Source organism: Columba livia, chromosome 1, assembly GCF_036013475.1.
Source record: "Columba livia isolate bColLiv1 breed racing homer chromosome 1, bColLiv1.pat.W.v2, whole genome shotgun sequence".
NCBI classification, from domain to species: Eukaryota; Metazoa; Chordata; class Aves; order Columbiformes; family Columbidae; genus Columba; species Columba livia.
This window is the reverse complement of record NC_088602.1, coordinates 148,905,537-148,926,245: the sequence shown is the minus strand read 5'-3', so window position 1 is coordinate 148,926,245 and position 20,709 is coordinate 148,905,537. Positions and strand designations below refer to the sequence as shown.

At 35.2% G+C, this 20,709-nt stretch overlaps 1 protein-coding gene across 2 annotated transcripts in view; it reads right to left on the bottom strand.

Moving 5' to 3' along the window:
* Positions 1-2,642: 2,642 nt before the first annotated feature.
* IGF1 (insulin like growth factor 1) overlaps positions 2,643-20,709 on the bottom strand; it is a 60,233-nt gene continuing 42,166 nt past the window's right edge. Inside the window, exons 3-5 of one of the 2 annotated variants that reach the window (XR_271947.3) lie at positions 19,674-19,855; positions 10,347-10,462; positions 2,643-6,824 (exon numbers count right to left, since the gene is read on the bottom strand). Coding sequence is in view for 1 of the 2 variants with exons in the window: in XM_005500280.4 (XP_005500337.1) it covers positions 10,403-10,462; positions 19,674-19,855 (242 nt within the window). In the remaining variant the exon portion in view is untranslated. Of the gene's footprint in view, positions 10,463-19,673; positions 19,856-20,709 lie in introns of both variants that reach the window. The other variant, XM_005500280.4, reaches the window with a different exon arrangement.

The following is a 20,709-nucleotide window of genomic DNA, read 5'->3' as shown; positions in this document are numbered from 1 at the left end:
TGACTTCTTTTCAGAAAGCCAGCAGAAATATCTGTGTACCACTGATGCATAGCACAACATGTACAAAGTCTTATGAATGTTAATTTCTCTGTTGCCCTCTCAGTTGGTAAAACATACTTCTCAGAAGTAGCTCCTTTTCTCAGAGATGAAAGATTCGCTTAGAATCACCACTAATCAACTTTATCTAAAAAGTATGTCCAAAAGATATAATAAGTAAGCCAAAATTAAGGCAACAATGTGTGAATAGAGGTATTTTTAACAAAGTGTAAAACAGTATGAAAATATAAGACAAAGATCAGCTTTGCATTAATAAAATAAAAAAAATTATTCCATGGCATTTTTAATAGCTCCTGCTACTCTTAATTATTACTAACCTTCCAGAAGTCCTATTGGCCTTTAAGTTGCAGTGGATTTCTCGACTGATTTTTCTCTTCAACTGTAATCCAGAACTAATTCCAAGTTAGGGCAATAAGATAATTTTCCATTAAGTCAATATCCAGTCTTGGTTAATCTGCAGCAACTCTTTGATCAAAAGACTCTATAAATTAAATGATCTGCATCTGAGGAAGAGCACAATTGAAGAAAGGAGCTGGCCACTAAAGTGTTGATTTTTTTTTTTGAATTATTAGTAATTTCTTGGACAATTTCTCAACCCTTGTGGGGTGCTCTTATTTTTATTGTGCTGCCATAGAGTTGTATTTAATAAAAAGTACACGTTTCTCATGCAAGACTGAAGGTTCGTGGCAATGCATGCAATACATATGATTAAAAGCTTAAAAGTTGTAATTGAGATTGCAAATGAATAGATTTTTAAAAAAAATTTCTTGGCCACATAACAAAATCCAGAAGGTGTTGTGGTCGCTGTTAACTGCGTCTCAGCATCAGAAAGTAAGAATGAAAATATATTTATTATTGTTGAGTGATTATTTTTGAACTGAAATCTCCATAAATTGCTCAGTTATTATGACAGTGTGGGTTGAAAAATTATTTGCTATGAATATTTAAACATAGAAGATTTTGCATGAAAGCTATAACTTAAGGGATTGTGCCCTTCAATTTTAGAATGACTACTATGCTGGCAGGCTAAAAATACAAGAAATCAGAGTAAAGATAAGATGCAAAACCAGTCCAGGAAACTGTTTTACACTGTAGCCAAAATCAAAATCTAGGGAAAAACATTTGAACAAGGCAACATGTATTGAAACTTTCCCGTACTCCATTGATATACAATTTAGGGGCTTCCTAGCCAGAGGGCTTTTTTGTGTCTGTTTACATTTGCGGTGGTAAGGCTATCCTCAGACCTCCCAGGACTGTAAGTTCACTGGTAGAGTGAAGTACTGCCCACAACAAAAGATGGAATTATGGAGTATTTAAGACAAATAGAGACACACAAGTTCTTGGGACCACAAGGGATACACATGAGGGTGATGAGGGAGCTATGCAGTGTTATTATGAGGTTGCTTTATATCATACCCAGAGGAAGAGACTGGGTGCACTATCAGCAAGTTTGCTGATGATACCAAATGGTGAGGAAGGGTTAACACACCAAAAGGCTGTACCGCCTTTCTGTGGGACCTTGATGGGCTGGAGGACTGAGCAGAGAAGAACCTGATGAAATTCAACGAGGGCAAGTATAGGGTCTTACACCTCGGGAGGAATAACCCCAGGCACCAGTACAGGTTAGGGGTGGACCTGCTGCAAAGCAGCATTGAGAAGAAGGACCTGAGAGTTCTGGTTGAGAACAGGTTGACCGTGAGTCAACAATGTGCCCTTGTGGCCAAGAAGGCCAATGGTAACCTGGAGTGTATTCAGGAAAGCGTGACCAGCAGGTCGAGAGAGGTTATCATCCCCCTCTACTCTGCCCTGGTGAGGCCACATCTGGAGTACTGTGTCTAGTTCTGGGCTCCCCAGTTTAAGGACAAGGAACTACTGGAGGGAGTCCAGTGGTTGGCTGTGAAGATGATTTAGGGGCCTAGAGCACCTTTCTTATGAAGAAAGACTGAGAAAGCTGGGTCTGTTCAGCCTGGAGAAGAGAAGGCTGAGGGGGGATCTTATCAATGCTTATAAAGATCTCAAGAGTGGTTGTCAAGAGGATGGGACCAGACTCTTTCCCGTGGTGCCCAACGATAGGATGAGGAGCAATGGGCACACACTGTAGCACAGGAGGTTCCATCTAAACGTGAGTAGAAACTTCTTTATTTTGAGGGTGCCAGAGCACTGAAATAGGCTGCCCAGAGAGGTTGTGGAGTCTCCTTCTCTGGAGACATTAAAAACCTGCCTGGATGCTTTCCTGTGCCATCTACTCTAGGTGAACTTGCTTTAGCAGGTGAGTTGGACTAAATAATCTCCAGAGGTCCCTTCCAAAACCAACCATTCTTCAATTCTGTGATATTAGAAAGTTATGGCAACTCTAGGAATTTAGAGAATGAAGAAAGCAAACATTGAGCACATCCAAGAGGGCCAAGGTCTGTGGAGATACAAGTTGGCCTCAGTACCTAGAAAGGCATAGAGAAAAAAAAAATCTTCCTGGAAGCTGTTTCCAAGCACATCCTATTAAGGTATGTCATGTTTTTGATATATTTTGAGAACTGAAATGTATATGCCAGTGAAGAGAAAGAAAGAAGGCGAATTACTGCAAAATCTTTGTGGATGAGGAAGTTGCAACACATTTTTAATTAACCATAATCCTTTATTAGACCTCACAGAGGTGTAAACTATACATACAAATACATTAGAAAGATACCCTCTTAACAGTAATGCTTCACATTTTGGACCTGATACCAAGAGGGTTGCAAACATTTCAGTACATTCTACAAACCAAAGGGTGCATTAGCCTTTATGTATACAGAGTGACAAAGCCCTTTACTGAAATCAAAGTAGATAAAAGTGAAAATCAGTCAACTACCTCTTCCAACCTTTACCTACCATAAATGCATATAAAAGCATGAATAGACTATTATTTATGGAGCAAAGTTTACTGTTCTAGACAGCTTGTACAGAGAGGGGAAGAGAATGGTCAAGATGACATTACATGAACTGCAAACTAGCAAAAATTCTATTTTTTTTAATATTTGTACATATCGAGAGCTCTGTTTTTTGATTTATTGGTTGTTACCAGAAAAGCTTATAAGTGCTAAATGGGGAGAATAGCGCAACAAAGACATTGTTGAGGTATTTGGGGGATTCTGCAACACAATGATGTTACATACACAGTATGAAATATTATTTGTCATCCAGTAGTGACATTGTATTATGAGTAAGCACAAGAAAATAAAAAAAGGAAAGAATAAATCCAGTTAGAGCTTTAATAGAGAGTTTAAATTGTTTTTAGTGAATTAACATCTAACACTTGCCACTGTTTGATTATAATGACTTGAAATGTTAATAGTAGCATTATTCAGTAGTGAAATCAGAAATTCATGTATCCACATTCATGCTTGCATCATGGAAACCCCAGATTGAATCAGGATACCAATTGAAGTCCAACAGTGAAGAAAGGGAAGATAGTTAATATTCGTTTTGGGAAGGGTGTCCTCCTGAAAACCAAGTGCTATTGATCTCTTCATTTAGTACTTCTGAGTAGCTTTGCAGATAATTTGGGAGTAGAGAAAGTTCATGTATGATTTGATTATCAGCAGCAGATGGTGCTGCTTCTTCTACTTTAACTTTGTTTCCTTAGATCCTGAGGCTTGCTAAACATGTTTAATATTCAACCCAAAGACTCTAAGGATTAAGAAATTATAAAACAGAACCATTACATTCTTAGAAAAGCAACACGAAGTATCAGACTACAGGTGAAGCTGTTCAGAACATTATGAAGTTCCTGTATGCTTTCAGTGGAACACTTTATGACTCATGTTTGATGAGACTTAGTTTAATCAGGCAACTATTATCATTTTACACTTTTAACAGTTGTTTTTCATCACAGGATTTTTATAGAATTCTGTCAAACTAATTCCTTAGAAATGGTAATAAATGAATAGGTAAGATTTAAATACTGTATCGTACATTGTAACTTGCATGTGCTTTATTATATTTAAACTTTTCTATAAGTGGAAATAATAAAGAGTATTATAATTCTTATGCAGTATTTATATAAATTTGATTTGAAATTCTAGTAATAAAAAAAAAATTAAGATAGAATTCATACCTGTGCACAAAACAAGGGCATTTTACCTCTTCCATTGGTAACACTTTAGTCTATTGGTCTTGGATCCTTTGTCTTTGATAGTTGTTAAAATGGGCTTTTTCATACAATAAACAACGTTAATGCCAGTAAACAAGGAAGAGTGGCACATTCACCTGATTTTAAAATTTACAAAGTTAAATATTTCAGTACATAACATGAATTTCATTGTTGTAAATATAATTATCTGGTTAAACCTTTTTCTTTAACACGAGTACATGAGGCATGACCCTATTTATCAAGATAGAGTCTTTTTTTGTTTCGCAGGTATTTTGTTGTTGCTTTAGAGGAATGAGATTATACTAATGCATGTAAAATACAATAAGATGGAATGTCTTTGATTTAGTTAAGAAATGTTTCATAACTTTAAAATGTAAAAAACCACCTCCCAACTATATTTTTACTGTTTAAGAATTTAAACCAAGTGTGAATACATGAATCTTCTAGGTGGTTGTAAGTATGTTAAATATGTGTGGGAAAGAATGTTTAGCAGCAGAAGTCTCATGTTGATGCTTTTTATTACTTTTGTGAGCCAAGTTGGCAAAATAAAAAGTTACTGAAGAATTCAGAGAAATCAAAAATTATTATAAATAATTTGGCATATAGAAATTTACAGTGCTAAATCTTTTCAGCTTCTGAAATAGTTAAGGGTACTATAGAGAGGTATGAATTATTCTTACAAAAACCATCTAATTGACAAATGTATAATTTAGGTGATATTATTAAATGTCAGAAATTTTCGTTTTTCTCTGTTTATATTAAGCATTATTCTTAGTTTGAAGGGATGTTACACTGTAAAAAGTCTCACTTAACAGAAATTGTCTGGAGAAGAATGAAATAAAAGAAATTTTTCATAAGTGTTTTCATAATAAGGCCCTCAGAGTTACTATTTTATATCTGTACAGATAAATAGATTTTCCTGATGACAGCGAAGAAGTGTCTTACGATTTAAAAATCAGGTAATTTCATTAAGTGTGAAAAACAAAGGTAGGATCTAACTTGTGGCACCCATGTTATACAATGTTCTTCTAAAATTAGATTCCAATTAGATTATTGAAAATAAACCATGAGAAAGGTTTAAAAAGCAAGAAATTCAAATTTTGCTTGAGAGGAAAAAGAAGAAAAGCATAATATACACATGCACACACACATGTACATACGCACATTGTAACATTTCATATATATACACATATACATACATATGCCTATATATGTATATATCTATATATACATACCCTCACACCCTTTATGCAACTAGTATAAGATTTCCTAATGTAAGCATCAGGGAGGTCCTTCTTGTTTTGGTCTCTGCTAGACTGGTATCTCTATACTGTACTATATGTAATCAAGTTTTCAGATATTCCCATAACACCCTTCATGTAAATAATCAAAGATTTAGATATATCAGATACTGTGTGTTGGGACAGTTATAGTCCAATAGAATATTCCAATGCTGTGAGAAGAATAATGTATAGTGTAGGATTATAATGAGTAAAAAGTTTGTGTTAAGAACTTTTTCTTCTTTCAAGACAACTTTAAGCTAGTTGTTTTACTTAATGCTACTTCTACAGATGAATTAGGTAATTAGTAATCTCATCAAGGCAAATTCTTTATTTTTTGTAGATTGTACTCAAGAGGAAAAAACCTTAATCACTTGAAAGCCTCATCTCTTCCTCCTTACCCCTGCCTCCCCAAATCAAAACAAAGTGAACCAAAACAAACAAACAAACACCCCACAAAACAAATAGACAAATAATAAAATTATGTTGCAATAATGTTTTAGCTAGGTTTGCTGGGGAGAGGAGGAGGGAGGAGTGAATGTTGGTTTTGAATAGAAGTTTGGCATTTGGAAGACTTGCTTGCACTGAACAGTATCCTTAAAAGAGGGACCAGTATAGGTTGAGTCCCCAAATAAATTATTACTATTCCTTTTCAGACTAAAAATAAAACATTTTAAATATATTGATTATACCTTCATCAGAACATAAGTATTCTATCTAGCCTATAGGTTCTGAGAATCTCTATTTGGGCTTAATTTACCATCATTTCAAAACAAAACAATGAAATCTGTAATTTTGCATGTTAGGATGTTCATAGTGACAACATAAAGTTAAAAAAAATTCACAGACTGTTAGCCATATAGTTCAACTTTTTCTCACAGTTTGAAGCTGGTAAGAATTAAAAATAGCAACAGTTTATGTTAGGAATAATTTTTTTTCATTCTTTGTTAAAATCAGATGCATTTCCTTGTGCTATTTTTTTTAAGTAATATTGACATTTGGGGGCATGCCATGAGTGAGAAGGTAAGCAGGTAAAAATAAAAATGTATGCTCAATGAAAATGTCAGTCATATTGTGCCACTGACTTTAAGTCAAACTCTTCACTAATTTCAGGCTAGAGTATGGCTTAAAGATCTTTGGCATGATATAGAACTTGCCTTAATCTGAACAGGCTTTCAGTCATACCAATTGTTCCCTGACTTTAATTACTTTTCCACATCTGTATTTCTGATTTGGAGTAAAGATTCAGAGTTGTGCTTCAAGTCGATGAATTTTTGTGGCATTTTGACTCTTATTCCTGCCCCGTCTCCATTGATGTAAGATTCTTCTGCCATTGCTGAAAGATTCCTCTGCCATTGCTGAGTGACAAAAAGTTGAAAATTATGGCTAGTAGTATTTCTATTTTAATAACCATACCTATATAATTGTCATTTTCATACATTAAAAAAATATTTATGCTTTCTTTTATATTTTAGTCAAGTACTTTCTTAAACAAAACAATAGCACCACTTTGGCATTGTTGGCCAAATCAGTAAAAGGTAAAGCAAATATGCATACACTTTTCTGATCCTGTCTTGTCATGCACTTGCTTGTTAAAACGGAGAGCCAAGAAGACACAATGCTTGGCCTAGAGTCTTCATTAATCAAGCATTGATAATAATTCAGCAGCCAGTTCATGGGGCAACTGAACATAGCTACTAGTTGTGTATGGAATTCACTTCTGTAAAGGAAGCCCACCACTAATTTACCCTTTAATCTTAAAAAAGGAACTGACATTGCAATGTGTCTTGGGCAAAAGGTGGCTACTTTAAGGGACTGAATGCAGTATCCTGTTATTTGATTCTCTTTTGTCGCTTGACTGAATGGTGCAAATACGCTTCTACAAGTCTTTCACACAAATCTAAGTATATGTTTGTAATTACTTTTTGAGCAGAATATTGGATGTATTTATTTTACATTTAAACTCTTAATGATTAATCATGGTTACTATGGACATGAGGCTCAGATTTTACTACCTTGGTGAAAGAGATATATTAAGTTCCGTGAGTCTAGATCTGCAGTCCTTTTTGAACTACCTGAAAAAAATGAGGCTTATTTCACTTTTTCACTTCTGCGCTTCAGCGACATTCTGTGTAATAACTGGAATCTTATGTCTGTTTTAGAATGCAGAAATCTGTGACTTCTGTCATGTGATTTACATGATATACAAGGATGGGGAGTGGGATTTTCTTCACTATGTAAGTGATTTATGAGAACCAATGCCATTCAAGGGGGCCTGTTCCTAAATATTTGGAGTGCTTTTGAAAATCCAGCTGAACCCTTCAGTTTCTCTAATTAGAAGTTTTTCAAGTCAGGCTACTTTGTAGTTTTGGGAGGGACATGTTTTGGCTCATGCTTCAACCTATTTAAGTAGTGGATTTATTGAGATTATTAAGCTAATGCAGCCCTTTACCTTTCATACTGACTGGTATATCATGTGCTGCCTGCCCTGTGACTGGAGATTTCTTATGCAAATGTGTATTTCCCATCCATGCACTTCTTATTGCTACAGTGGTGGAGCCACTCTCCATTTTGTGATATCATTTATTCTCTAGTAAAATGAAGTGTTGCCTTTGAAGCTTATAGCTATTCATTATTTATTGTAGTTTCTTTCAAGAATTGTTCTATTCTGTTTAGGCAGTTCGCAAGATCTAATGTTAGATATCACTGTCTATGAGTGACATTTTCTAATTATGGTGTCTCAACGGGAGATACATGGTGGTATGAATGTGAATGCATGAATCGCAAGATAAGACCAAAATCAGAATTAATTTACAGGCATTAAAATAGCACAATTATGTATGGTTATTCAGTTACGTTAGTAGTACATCAGTAAAATGTTATCTACAAAGAAGCTTGCTACCACAGAGATCTGTAAATTACTTTTTGTGTTCACACCTTTCCTCCCTCCTTCCTTTAGAACTTCAGAGGAAGTAGGGGACAGAAAGAGTCACAGGACATGAAATTGAAATATGCATTATGTCTGTGGCACCAAAATAATGGCTTATTTGTAGAATACATTTCAGAATTCTTAACAGCCACAGAGGTAAAAATACTTCCCTCTCCATCCCCTCTGCCAAAAAAGACCTGTAAGAGCTGTAATATAGATATCAGAATTGCTAACTTTGTTTCTTGAATTGGTGGTAAATAATTTAAGTTAATTTCCCCATCTGGTTCTCTGTACATCCTTCTTCTTTCAACACAACAATCTCAGTCAGTGACAGCTGTGGCATATTCTTTTTATTCGTTCACTGTTCTGCTTTCACATTGTGATGGCAGCCTGTTGTGCATAGAAACACGCATCTCACAGGAAGTGGAGGGTTTAAAGAATTGCATATACATTACACTTTCCTTGGAAAAAATACAAACCCCATTTTTTTATGAGGATAAAAGTAACTATAATAATTTGTTAGACTTGAAAGACCTCCCTTTCACGTCTGTTTTACGAGATACTACTGAGGAGCTGTACAGTATGCAATTTGCAGAGATTCTTCTCTCATGTTTTAGTCAATAGTTCAGTCACCTACTCCCATGGATGTGGTAGAAAGTAAGGCAGATTTGAGCCTTTAGAAAGAGATACTTCCTTTGCAGATCTAATTGAACATCTCCCTAGTTGCTGTGAAGTCACATCTGATTGTGGGAAGAATTCAACTGGCAGAGAACTTGAGTAACATAACACTTACATTTGAATAGAATGCTGATATTTCCAAAAAGATTTAGTCCCTGATGCACTACCCTTTGAAGTAATTTGAAGGCTATTTTCCAAACTGTCTTCTTTGGGCCTAGGCATCTATGAATTTGTGTTCCACATAGCTGGAAGTGGAAACACCACCATTCAAACGTCTAAAAGGAAACAAATGTCTGAATTTTCTTTTGAAGATGGGAAAGTTATTCCCATGTTGGAATCTGAAGCCATTTTAGTTCATGGAAACTGAATATTTTAAAAACTATTTTGTTATTTAATCTTTGGCTTATCTTTTCATATTTGCTTTTACCTATTACCATTTTGGCCAGACCCTTTCATGTAACAAACTATAAAATAGCACCGTTGTACTATAAAACAGAGATTTTTACATACTGTTTGATATATGTGAATTATTGATATGCTAAATTTTACATACTGCATTATATGGAGGAAGAAAGAAGTTACCTATACTGTTGCAAAATAATTACCTGGAAGAATCATTAATGATTTTAGAGCCTATGTATACTTCGACTGCTTTTAAAAATCTTTTGTCTCACAAATTGCAATAAACTGCATCTTTGCAAGAGAAGGAAAAATTAAACTGTCTTAAAACAAATACATCTATAACCCATATTCTGTCAAAATGCCACAGATGGAATTAATGGATGTTTAAAACTGTATATGTTACCTTACTGCTGCTGTTACTGGGAATGTCAAACTGTGCAAATATGAAGGGGTAGAAAAACAATGTTGTCAGACACTGTAAAACAAACAGCCTGTTGCTTGTATAGAAGTGCAAATAAAAAAACACCACTTAGACAAGGCTGATGAATGACTCCAGCAGCCAATGTTCATAGGTTAATTTAGTGCAATTGGATCCATCAAAGGCCCATAAATTTGTAGGCTTTTGAGGGGCACAGGACTTAAAGAGATTTTGTGCAGGACATTTAAAACAGGTTAACAAACAGTAATATATCAACCACAGAATTTTTTAGCTCTGGGCTGGTTAAAATGTTCTGTTCTTTAAAGACTTAATATTGGAATGTTTAGTTGCATTGTTCACTGGGAGAATGCCCATTGGTTGAGATTGCATCAAGCTTATTAAATCATAGGGTTTTTTTTAAGTCTTCCAATGTTTAACAAATAATTTATTTACAGCAAAGTATCCTGCAGATGGCACATTCATTCTTCGTTCTTGTAGATGGCATGTTCTTACATTCTGTAGTTTCTGTTTCCTGTGTTCCCTCTACTTGTATTCTTCAAATGCACTTCCTGAAGGAGAAGAAAACAATAATTATTCTAGATAGGTTTTTATGTTCTGTATGACCACAAAACTTATATTAATGGGAAAACAGTTATCCTGAATGCTGGAATTGTTAGAGCCCATCTGCCAGCTCACCGAGAACTTAACTATACAAAATTTCTGTACACTAAATTCCGTGTTCTAATAGGCATAAGCACCTTTATTGCTGCCATTGTTGATCTTGGCAGATCTTCATAGTGGAACCTGGATAGTCTTAGACCTACAGTAGGTACCAAAGATTTTCTTTCAGAACAAGGACATTTGCAAAAGCAAGATGTATAGGGGCCAGGAACTTTAGAGCTGCAACTGCAGGATTTATGGAGCCTCCTGGGCTTTGGGTATTCAGTGCTCAGAGGTTTTCAAAAATTGCTGAGTGGGACTCTGTTACCTACATTTTCCATGAATGGCATATTAGTTGTGTAAGGCTTTTGCTGGATAAGGCCTTTAAGAGGATAAAAATTGTGGGTTCACTGCAGGAGCTGCAGCCAAATAATTTGTATTTTCAAAAAGAGACAGGGTGATGTGCCAGGCAAATCAAGAGGGCTTTGGAATGAATAATGACCTCAGTTCAATGCCTTTCCATGCACAGGCCAGTTTCCAGCAGCATTGATGGGTGTGGCATGTATCTTTCGGTCTGATTTCCCAATTTGTCATGCTGATGAACATTAGCAGGGCCCATATCTTTGCACATTCTGTGCCGGACTAGAGGTAGAACTTTTAAGTGACTCTCCATGTTTATGATCTTCAGCAGAAGTAAAATTCTTAGTTAAATGAAATCATGTCTGTTGTCCTAAGAAATACCAAAACAAAAAAAAAATCTCTCCAAGAAAGGTAAGGCAAAAAAAAAGGCAAAGGAAATGTAAACTCTAAAATTCAAAAGTACTGAAAGTTTTGCCTGCCTTTCTGATAGCCGGAAAGAAAATGGAAGGTGATTTGGTGAAATACAGTAGTTTTATGAGATTTTAAAACACTATTTCCTATATAAAATACTATTCTTATACAACTTTTCCATTTGCCTTCAGTATCTGTTAAACATTTAAAAAATCAGAAAATGGGAAAAGATCTCAAAACTTGAACTTACACATTCATTTTCACTAGTTTTGGACCAGGTTCTGATGGATATGAGTTGAATTATTTTCAAAATATAAAACAAACCCCAAGCAGCAATAGTAACTGTTAAATTAATTATAGCACCACCAAGTAGGAGTCATTGAGTTGACCTAAGATTTATGATCACTGACCAGCCAAATTTGTTAATAGCAAAGTATTCATAATGAAGTAATATCTTTGTTAGGAATCTGACATTCTAGACGTTCTAAGTCTGAAATGCAATACTAAATGAGGAAGAAGAGATTAATCATCTAGTCACTATTCCCATGATGACTTCAGTAGGGTACTGGCTTGTTTTAATCAAATTTTGCTAATACCACTGTAGAATAAATTCATTAGCAGGGATCAAATACAGAAATAGAAATGGCAACAGAATTCTGCTTATCCATAAATTAAAATAATTTTTGCTTGTTTGTTGCCTTTTTCTCTTCCGACTTTTCCAAAACTACCTTTTCTGTCTTTAGTTTTCCCGAAGTGGTATCTCATTTTTCACCTTGAAGTACTCATTCTGGATGAACCTTTAGATTTTCACTGCTTTTCACTAAAATCATCATTGCAAAACTTCACAGGAGTCTGCCACTTTTAAGAATCCTGCCTTATGCTACAAATGCTTATCTTGGTAACAATGAACTAAAACCCCAGGAATTCCTTGACTCGATTATAAATATGTAAACGGTGAGTGTCACGAGGTCAGAGCCAGGCTCTTCTCAGTGACAACCAATGACAGGACAAGGGGCAATGGGTACAAACTGGAACACAGGAGGTTTCATTTAAATTTGAGAAGAAACTTCTTCACAGTGAGGGTAACAGAGCACTGGAACAGCCTGCCCAGGGAGGTTGTGGAGTCTCCTTCTCTGGAGACATTCAAAACCCACCTGGACATATTCCTGTGTAACCTCATCTAGGTGTTCCTCCTCCAGCAGGGGGATTGGACTAGATGATCTTTCAAGGTCCCTTCCAATCCCTAACATTCTGTGATTCTGTGATCTGCCCTGTTTTTTTCCTCGTGGCAACAAAGGAAAATATCCTCATCAGTGCTGCCCCTAGGTTTTCCTTTTGAAAAGAGTTTACCAAAGTAGGAAAAGTTATATGTTACACTTTATTTGCAAAAAGTCATACATTCTTAATGGTTCCACACTCTGATCTGTAAAATGGACTGTGACATCCTTATTATGAAGCAACAGCCATTTTGCATTGCGGTGGCTTTCGAAGTACTAAATGAAAAAATATAAATTCTCTCCACTACAGTTGTTGTCTGACTTTAAAATGGCTTTATAATACAAACGAAGCAAATGCTAAGATGCAGTAGAGTAGCTTTTAACACTGACATATAGATGGAAAAAGAGCCGTCATGATACACAAGCTAGCTTTGAAATTGAGGGAAGATGACAGGTTACTTTTAGAACAATTTCTCCTCTGGAATTAGCATTTTGATTAATAACTACAAAGAAGTGGCACTGGTGGTGGCAGCAGTAACATGAGTGCCAGAAAATGCTTTGACCCACATAACACATTTTTTCAAGTATGAAACGTTGAGACCATTGAAAAAAAAGTGTGAAGGTATATTGCCTTTATTCTCCTGTCATTGTTGTTCTTTGGTTTTGTTGTTGTTGTGTGGGGTTTCTTTTTTTAAGTAGTTAGAAATAAAATTGTCATCTGTGATACTTGTTTCATTATCAGATCCTCTGAGCTGATATTCAGACCCAGACAAAGACAGTAAATATTTTAATATGACAGATGCAAAATGCCAACTTTGCGTAAGTCAGTTCATGAATAGAGAAGCTCAGACTTCTGTCACCTTGAGCATGGATCTTTGGAGACCGGGCAGCATTAACATAAGGATAACAACTACTTTAGTGATAGTAAAGGTCATTTAACAAAGATGGAAGGGTATTGGGAAGCATGCAGTGGCAGTCCTGTCCTCTTAGGATGGACATTCAAACCTCCTTTTGGCATTAAAATATCTCTTGCTTTATTGGTAAGAAATGAAAAGTCTAACAAGCATGTTGTAATAAGCATGATGTCTTAGCTACAAACTCTCTAGGGTCTCTTTGAAAGCTCTTTAGTTCTGTGGGCAGTGTGATCAGGAACATAATAACAAGGCTGGGAAGTAAGCAAAGGGAGAAAATAGTTTTCTGAAGTGAAGAGGCCATGTCCTTCTATCTGTTACACCTAAAGGTTTCCTCATTGGCTTGGTAATGTGGCACAGCTGTAATAAAAATTAGGATTAGTGCCATTGTGAGTATTTTGGCCTGTAAATGTATCTGTGAGTTGATACTGAGGCAATTACAAAACAATTCACCAGTGTTGCGTTTTTGCTCATTAATCTTTGTAACACTTTTCTGTTTTCTTAATGGCATTTTCCTAAACTAAAAATATTAACATATTTTCTTTATCTTAGTTTCATTTAGCATTTATTTAAATTTTGAAGGATAGATACAATCTGAAAAGGATGATTGATAGAATCTGCTTCCTATTGATACTTTGTTGGTATATATATTTATGTGTATTTTGCACATATGGAGCCCAAAGAAGAACAAGGGCTAAAAATCTAAGGAGCGCAAAATTATGTCAGGATGTAGACCTCTTTTGTCCTTTTGCTCAGGGTGCAAGATGATGGCAGAGCACTATGGTTTTTTGCTTTCCTTCTTCTTTACTTACTAGATTTTTAAATCAGCCTTACCGGTGTTCACATTCATGTAATAACTTTCAAGGTACCTTATAGCTTTAAGTTGACAACTTGGTGACACTGCTTAATCAAAAAGGTCACAGTCTTCCCTCACGTACACAATTGTTGTGGAAATAGCCCAATTTCCATTGCTTGAACAGAGAACAGTGATTTTTCAAAGTTCTGTTCAGCAGTGTTCCAAATTGCTGTTGAAACTTAATTCAACTCAGGGTAAATAGACTAAATTTTTATTAGCATTTCTCAGAAGAGAGAGAAGCAAATGAAAGAAAAGCTAGATGGAAGTATGGATACTGAAGACAGAAATTCAAGGGACATCTTTTTTGGGTTTAGAAATGCTGATGTATGATTGTGTCCTCTTTAATAATGTCTGTTTGTATATGTAATTAACTACAAATGAGATAGAATTTTATAATGGATTTGTAGTATGCACTTGATAGTTTCCTATATTTTATCCGTTCTAGCAAGACAAATGCCTAAGTATCTGTCAGTTTTTAACAATAAAATATATATTGAAAGCTTTCAACCAAGTATTCAACTAGCAAATAAGTAAACAAAACAGGCTTTGGATGACCATAACTGATGAGTGATCTGTAAATGAGCGAACAACAGATCCTGGAGGTTGTTTGGAGTATCTGATTAAATGTTTAGAGTTTCATTATTCTATAAAAAGTTATGACTACTCATTAATTTTCAAATGAAATTTATAACAAAATAAAATTGCTGCAAGACTAATAGTAATATTTGCTAGATTGTGATCCTTCAAAAAATTATTCGTTTAAATGTACAAGCGTTTTAATAAATTTTATTTTTTTATGGTATTTTAACTGTTTCTTTTACTGGGATCTTGTTTTAAATAGTATTATAACTAATGCAAAAAGGTGAAATACTAAATTTCAATATCTTAATTGAGATGATCAGAAGCAAAGTAAGGGGGTTTTGAGTAATATTAAACTCCTTGAAATCTGAAGTTTTGAGGAGACTTAAAATAGCTTAATGAAGATTAGAGCTGCAAGGAATCAAAAAGCTTTGACTTTCTGAGAATAAAGTGTTTTGCTGTGGAAATGCCAAAATATTCAATTCCAATGTGAAACTTCCCACTTTCCCTTTTCAAAACACCATTTTTAAAATTCAATATTTAATATAATAAAGAGATATAGAGAACTAATTCATGTTAATTATATAAATATTAGTAATAGAAAGGTAAATTAAACAAACTGAAAAAACCAAACCGCTCTTTAACACCCTTGATCTTAGTGTTGCAATGGGATCTGAAATTATTCTATTCCATTAAGTAAATAGTCTAGGACAGTTGTCCTGAATTTTTTTTTTTAATTCTTCAGTCTCAATAACAAACTGAAAATCAAATTTCATCCCCTTGCATTACCTGTATTTTTTGCATATTTTATGTTATTTCTGTATTTCTGGTCAGCTAGTCCTATACTGAGGAATCTGAATTATCAGGGCAATATATTCTAGAACACAGATTGACTGAAGGTAGATTATATGGATAGATCCTGCTCTGTTTTAAAGGAATAATCTACCTTTGCAGATCAAATTTGGAGAGAGAAAAAAAAAAAGAAGAAAATGGCTTCCTAAATCTTAGCCAGCTGTGTTGGTTTTGTATTGATTGTTACAGGAATACATGAATACTATTGAAAAAACTATTTGTATAAAACTAAAGCATTTTCTCATTGAACAATCATTGTCCAGTTGTCAGCAAGAAGACAACTTTTCTTCTGTGCCAGATTTGAGCATTTAAAAACAGAACTGCTACTTTATTGTATCTTTCCTGTACCCCAGCTTGGATATATTTATTGTTTCACACTGTAGAAAACAATCTGAATGCTCCAGAAGCCTCTCAAGCTACAAACAGTTTTTTCATCCCAGACAGAGTTGCTGATCCAGACACATTAAACGACCTCTGTAGGCTTCAAGTCAAGAAAAAGAAAGTATTTCAGGGAGTAGGGGAGATACTTCTTATTAAGTAGAGGGGACACTCTGGTGAGAGTTTGGTATCCTTTAGATAGACATCTGAGAGGATGTTTGACTGCTGGGCACCGAGAGAAACTACGAAATACCGTAGTTCACAACCTACCTAAGGCCCACAGCGCTAAAATACAACTGGAATGATACTCTGGGGTGGTTAGCCCGTAGCTAATTGCATTGTGCTCTGATGCACACCTCACTTCTCTCTGCAAGCTGTTGTGCATTTTTGTTATATTAATTGGCTGTTCCAGTTTAAGGTAATTTTGTCATGGGCTGAGTGTGAAAGAGGTGCTGAAAGCGGGGCACCTAAATTAGGGTAAAGCTTTGGTATGTGTTCCATTGTATACAGGTATTTTTTCTGGTGAATATGTGGGGTATGCTGTATATATAATACCCCTATGTATATCATAACAATATATTTATTTTTTACTTTTTAAATATACTTTTATATTTTTATGTGAGTGAAGGTCTCAGAACAGGACAAACAATGATCTTATAGAAAAATAAAATATTTCGTTGATTGGGTAGAAAACAAATAAAATTCCACACACACAGTCACTGTAATTGAACTAATACTAGTTCTTGATTTTGGTCTTATAGCACCAATTGGGGGTTACCAGCCCACATTAATAATACAGTGTCTGGGCCTCATCATTCAGATTTGTGCGTGTAGTGTAACAACACTTGTTTGTAACATAATAACTAAAGATCAGCATAAACATAACCTATGAACAGAATGGCTTTGCTCCATTTAATTAACTTATTCTATGAAATAGTGCATAGGAGGAGTAATTTGCTCAAGGAAATGGAAAAGCAAACCACCTACAAAAGCACTTAAACCAAGCCCCCAAACCTGGATTTGTCTATTAAAAAGGTTATGAGAAGGTGGTAAATAAAAACTACATTAGGAGTATGAAAGGCATAAGAAAATAATTGTGTATGAAATTTGAGAGTAACTGTATAGCATCTTATATATTTCACTTAATCCTGCCTTAAATCTTTTAGCTGAATAAGAAAATATTAAAGACGTCATATATATTTCTTTACATATATATATTCACTTTCTACGTATAACATATGTATCCCATTTATAGCCTGTAATATTAAGAGAGAGAAATATTCTAAAGCAGAAAAAATTGCTCAACTAAAAAATAATTATTTGTTTAATTAAAATCAGTGACATATCGACACTATGAATTAGCCAAATTCATTTATGTTGGGGGAGCCTATCCAAATAAGAAAGTATGTATGTAACATTGTCTTTCTTACTGGAGGCATGTACAGCTGACTGCAAAAAGAAAAAAGAAAGACAAAAAATAATTACATGAGAATATGTACCACAGCTTTGTCACATAGAGTTTTTCTTAATGATTCTCTTTCCCTTCTCTTCCTTTATCTGTATTTTCCTTTTGTCTGTCATAAATCTGAATAATAGTTTCTCCTATTCCTTCTGTATTTTTGTTTGCTCAATCTAATTTTCTCCATCCACAGACATTAATGAAAATTTCAATGTGTTTTTCCCATCAGATTTCTGTTGTTTCATCACCAAAAACTCATCAAGAAGCATTTATGATTTTTCTGCTTCTGTTCATCTCTCTCCTCTTTTTCTCATATGTTTTATTTAAAGGTGTTTTTTTTTTTTCTCTAATTTTATTTTTCCTCTGCTTTCCTCAAAATTGTGTCTTTTCTGTGTGATGCACCATGGTTCATTCACATCTTCAATATTTCTCATCTTATCAACCTCTTTGATCTAATTCCCTCCTTTATTTTCTCCCTAGCTAGATTCTCTCAATTACTACATACTCCCTCTATTTTTTTTTTTCTTCTTCCAGTATCCCCTCTCGAACATTGCTACAGAAGGATGCAAGGGCTTTTTTCTCTTCCTTTCTGTTTGCAAGAGAAGGGTTTTCCTGCCTATCTTTCTAACTGGGAAGAGGACAGCTGCCTAAAGAATTACATCATTCCTTAGCGCTCCACACAAAGCAGTGTTGAGATCCATGAGACAGCTGGCAGGTATCTTCTTTTATTTGAAGTTACAGAATGTTTTACTCATCAACTTAGCAACAAGTATGGGAAGGAGCACACAGATTACTGGCCAAGCCTGTTTTATTATTTTCCTGCAAGCCCTAAATATATGTGTGCTTAGACAAGAATAAACCACAGGATTTACTTGTCTATAGTTGAGCTCTACCTGAAGAAGTCTTCACTTTTTGTCATTTGTGCCTTTTGAGATATTCACGGTTAAGGTGACACTTTCCAGGAAGTATCATACAGCCATTACTTTAACTGGTTGAAAACTCCTGAGGAAGAGGTGAATGGATTCTGTTCAATGGATTGTCTTATGGAAAAGAAATGGATGCCAGAACTATTACAATTGTTCTTTTCATGAAGATGATATCAAGGAAATTTGTATACAGTGCTGGTTTCCTGACTTCCTATGAAAACTAAGGATTTAATGCAGTTCCGTTTCTTAGAAGAAGAACATTTCAGATAACTGCAGGAAGTGGGCCAACATATGTGTAAGACAAACAGAGTCAACAGCAATAAAATATATCGCTTGGGGCTTACGGTGTATGTCAAATAACATGTCAAACAGATGTTCAGAACTCAAACAGGAGCAATGGTTGGACATGAGCTTAATGGCAGGCTAGACTAAGATGGGTTTTCTGAACTATAGGCTCAGTTGAGGAGAGATGAAGCAACTACATGTATGTATAGTATATCTAGTATGACAGGAATAACAAACTGGAAACTCTGAACTCCACAACTATACAAATAATACCATGAATATTTTAAATGCTTGCAAAATACATATATTAAGCATGAAACAGTTAAAATTAAGTATGACATGATTACAGTAACTATTCAGCTAATTTCATTCTGATAAATATAAAAGTAAGCCAAAATAATGAAGAAAGAAAAAAAAAAATTGTTAATTTACATGTAAAATAGATAGCAGAAGAGCTGTGTTTTCCCTCTTGATCACTCACTCTAACTCTTCCTGATAGGGAAGGATGAGTGAGGAGGTTCTGGATACATCAGTTGTTAAACATTCAGTGTTTGATTTCTCTTTTGAAAGGAGTCTCAGGTACTATTTATGATAAGATGATGTGAGTGCTTGTCATTTACTACCCAGTAGCAGGATAAAGCCTCACAACTACTAGGTTAGCAATTCTGTGTTGTATTCAGTGTTCTAAGAGATGAGATACAACACACCGTTTCCTACTTATTTTCTACCACAGGAACTATTTTCCCCAGCCCCACTAAATCTCAGTGTTCTGAGCAGGCAGAACATATCAGTTGTTTGCTATGTTACCAGCCTTGACAGAATTTTCCTTCCCTAAAATAGGTAGGGCTTATTTGTGTGTGTTTGTTTGTTTTTCAGCCTGGCCTACCTTTTGTGCTTTTGGCATATCAGTGTGGCGCTGAGCACGTACAGAGCGTGCAGATTTAGGTGGCTTTATTGGAGCACAATACATCTCCAGCCTCCTCAGGTCACAACTCTGGAAGCAGCATTCATCCACTATTCCCTTGTGGTGTAAGCGTCTACTGCTGGATCCATACCCTGTAGGCTTACCTATTCAAAACACAAATGGAAAGTTTTTATGTTAGAAAGAAAATGCAAAGATCTCAGCAGCAATGATATTAAGTTGCATTATTTTAACTGAATCACCCATGGCAGTTGCAGAGGCTTCCTGTGTGTATCTATTCTAAGAACCTGCTCTCAGATACAGCTTTGAAAGTTATTCCTAGAAATGGCCAGCTTTGATCTCTGTCTATAGTGGTTGTTATTTACGCATTTGAGCAAAACTATAAAGTATTATTAAAAGATTTTCTTGAACTGTCTTGGCATTTAAAATGGAATGGGAGGGAAGCTGAAATCTGACATTTCGAAGCCTTGCAAAGGAAATTTGCCCTTTAGCTTTTGAATGAAAACCGATTGCTGAGCTGACTGAGGTAGCTGGTGTTTAGAGATCAGAGATGATGTCTCTGTTGTAGGCAAGTATTTTGTAATGAAAAAGGCTATACTGAGGCACTATGTGAAGTCAGAGTGTGTTCCAAAGGGGAATGAAATACTGTATACCACTTCATGGGCTGTACGATCCGCAAGCTCAAAAACTAGTGAGAAGCAGGAAATAAGTAACAAAGTAAGCAATGAAATGCAGCAAAAATAGGAAGATGTCTGATGGAACAGATAAAAGCAGATTTTATATTCTGTAGTTTTGCACAAGATAAGAAATGGGACTGACATAACATGGTCTTTCCTGTGTTTTGTGTTTGTACTGGGCATCTGTAGGAACTACCTGATTGGCAAATATTTTGCATTTTTTCACTCAGCTCCAGTAAAGGGAGACATTTTCATTCATAGAACTCTTACACTCTTCTTTCTCTCTCTCTTTTTCATTTTTTTTTCTTGTTAAGTGATTTATG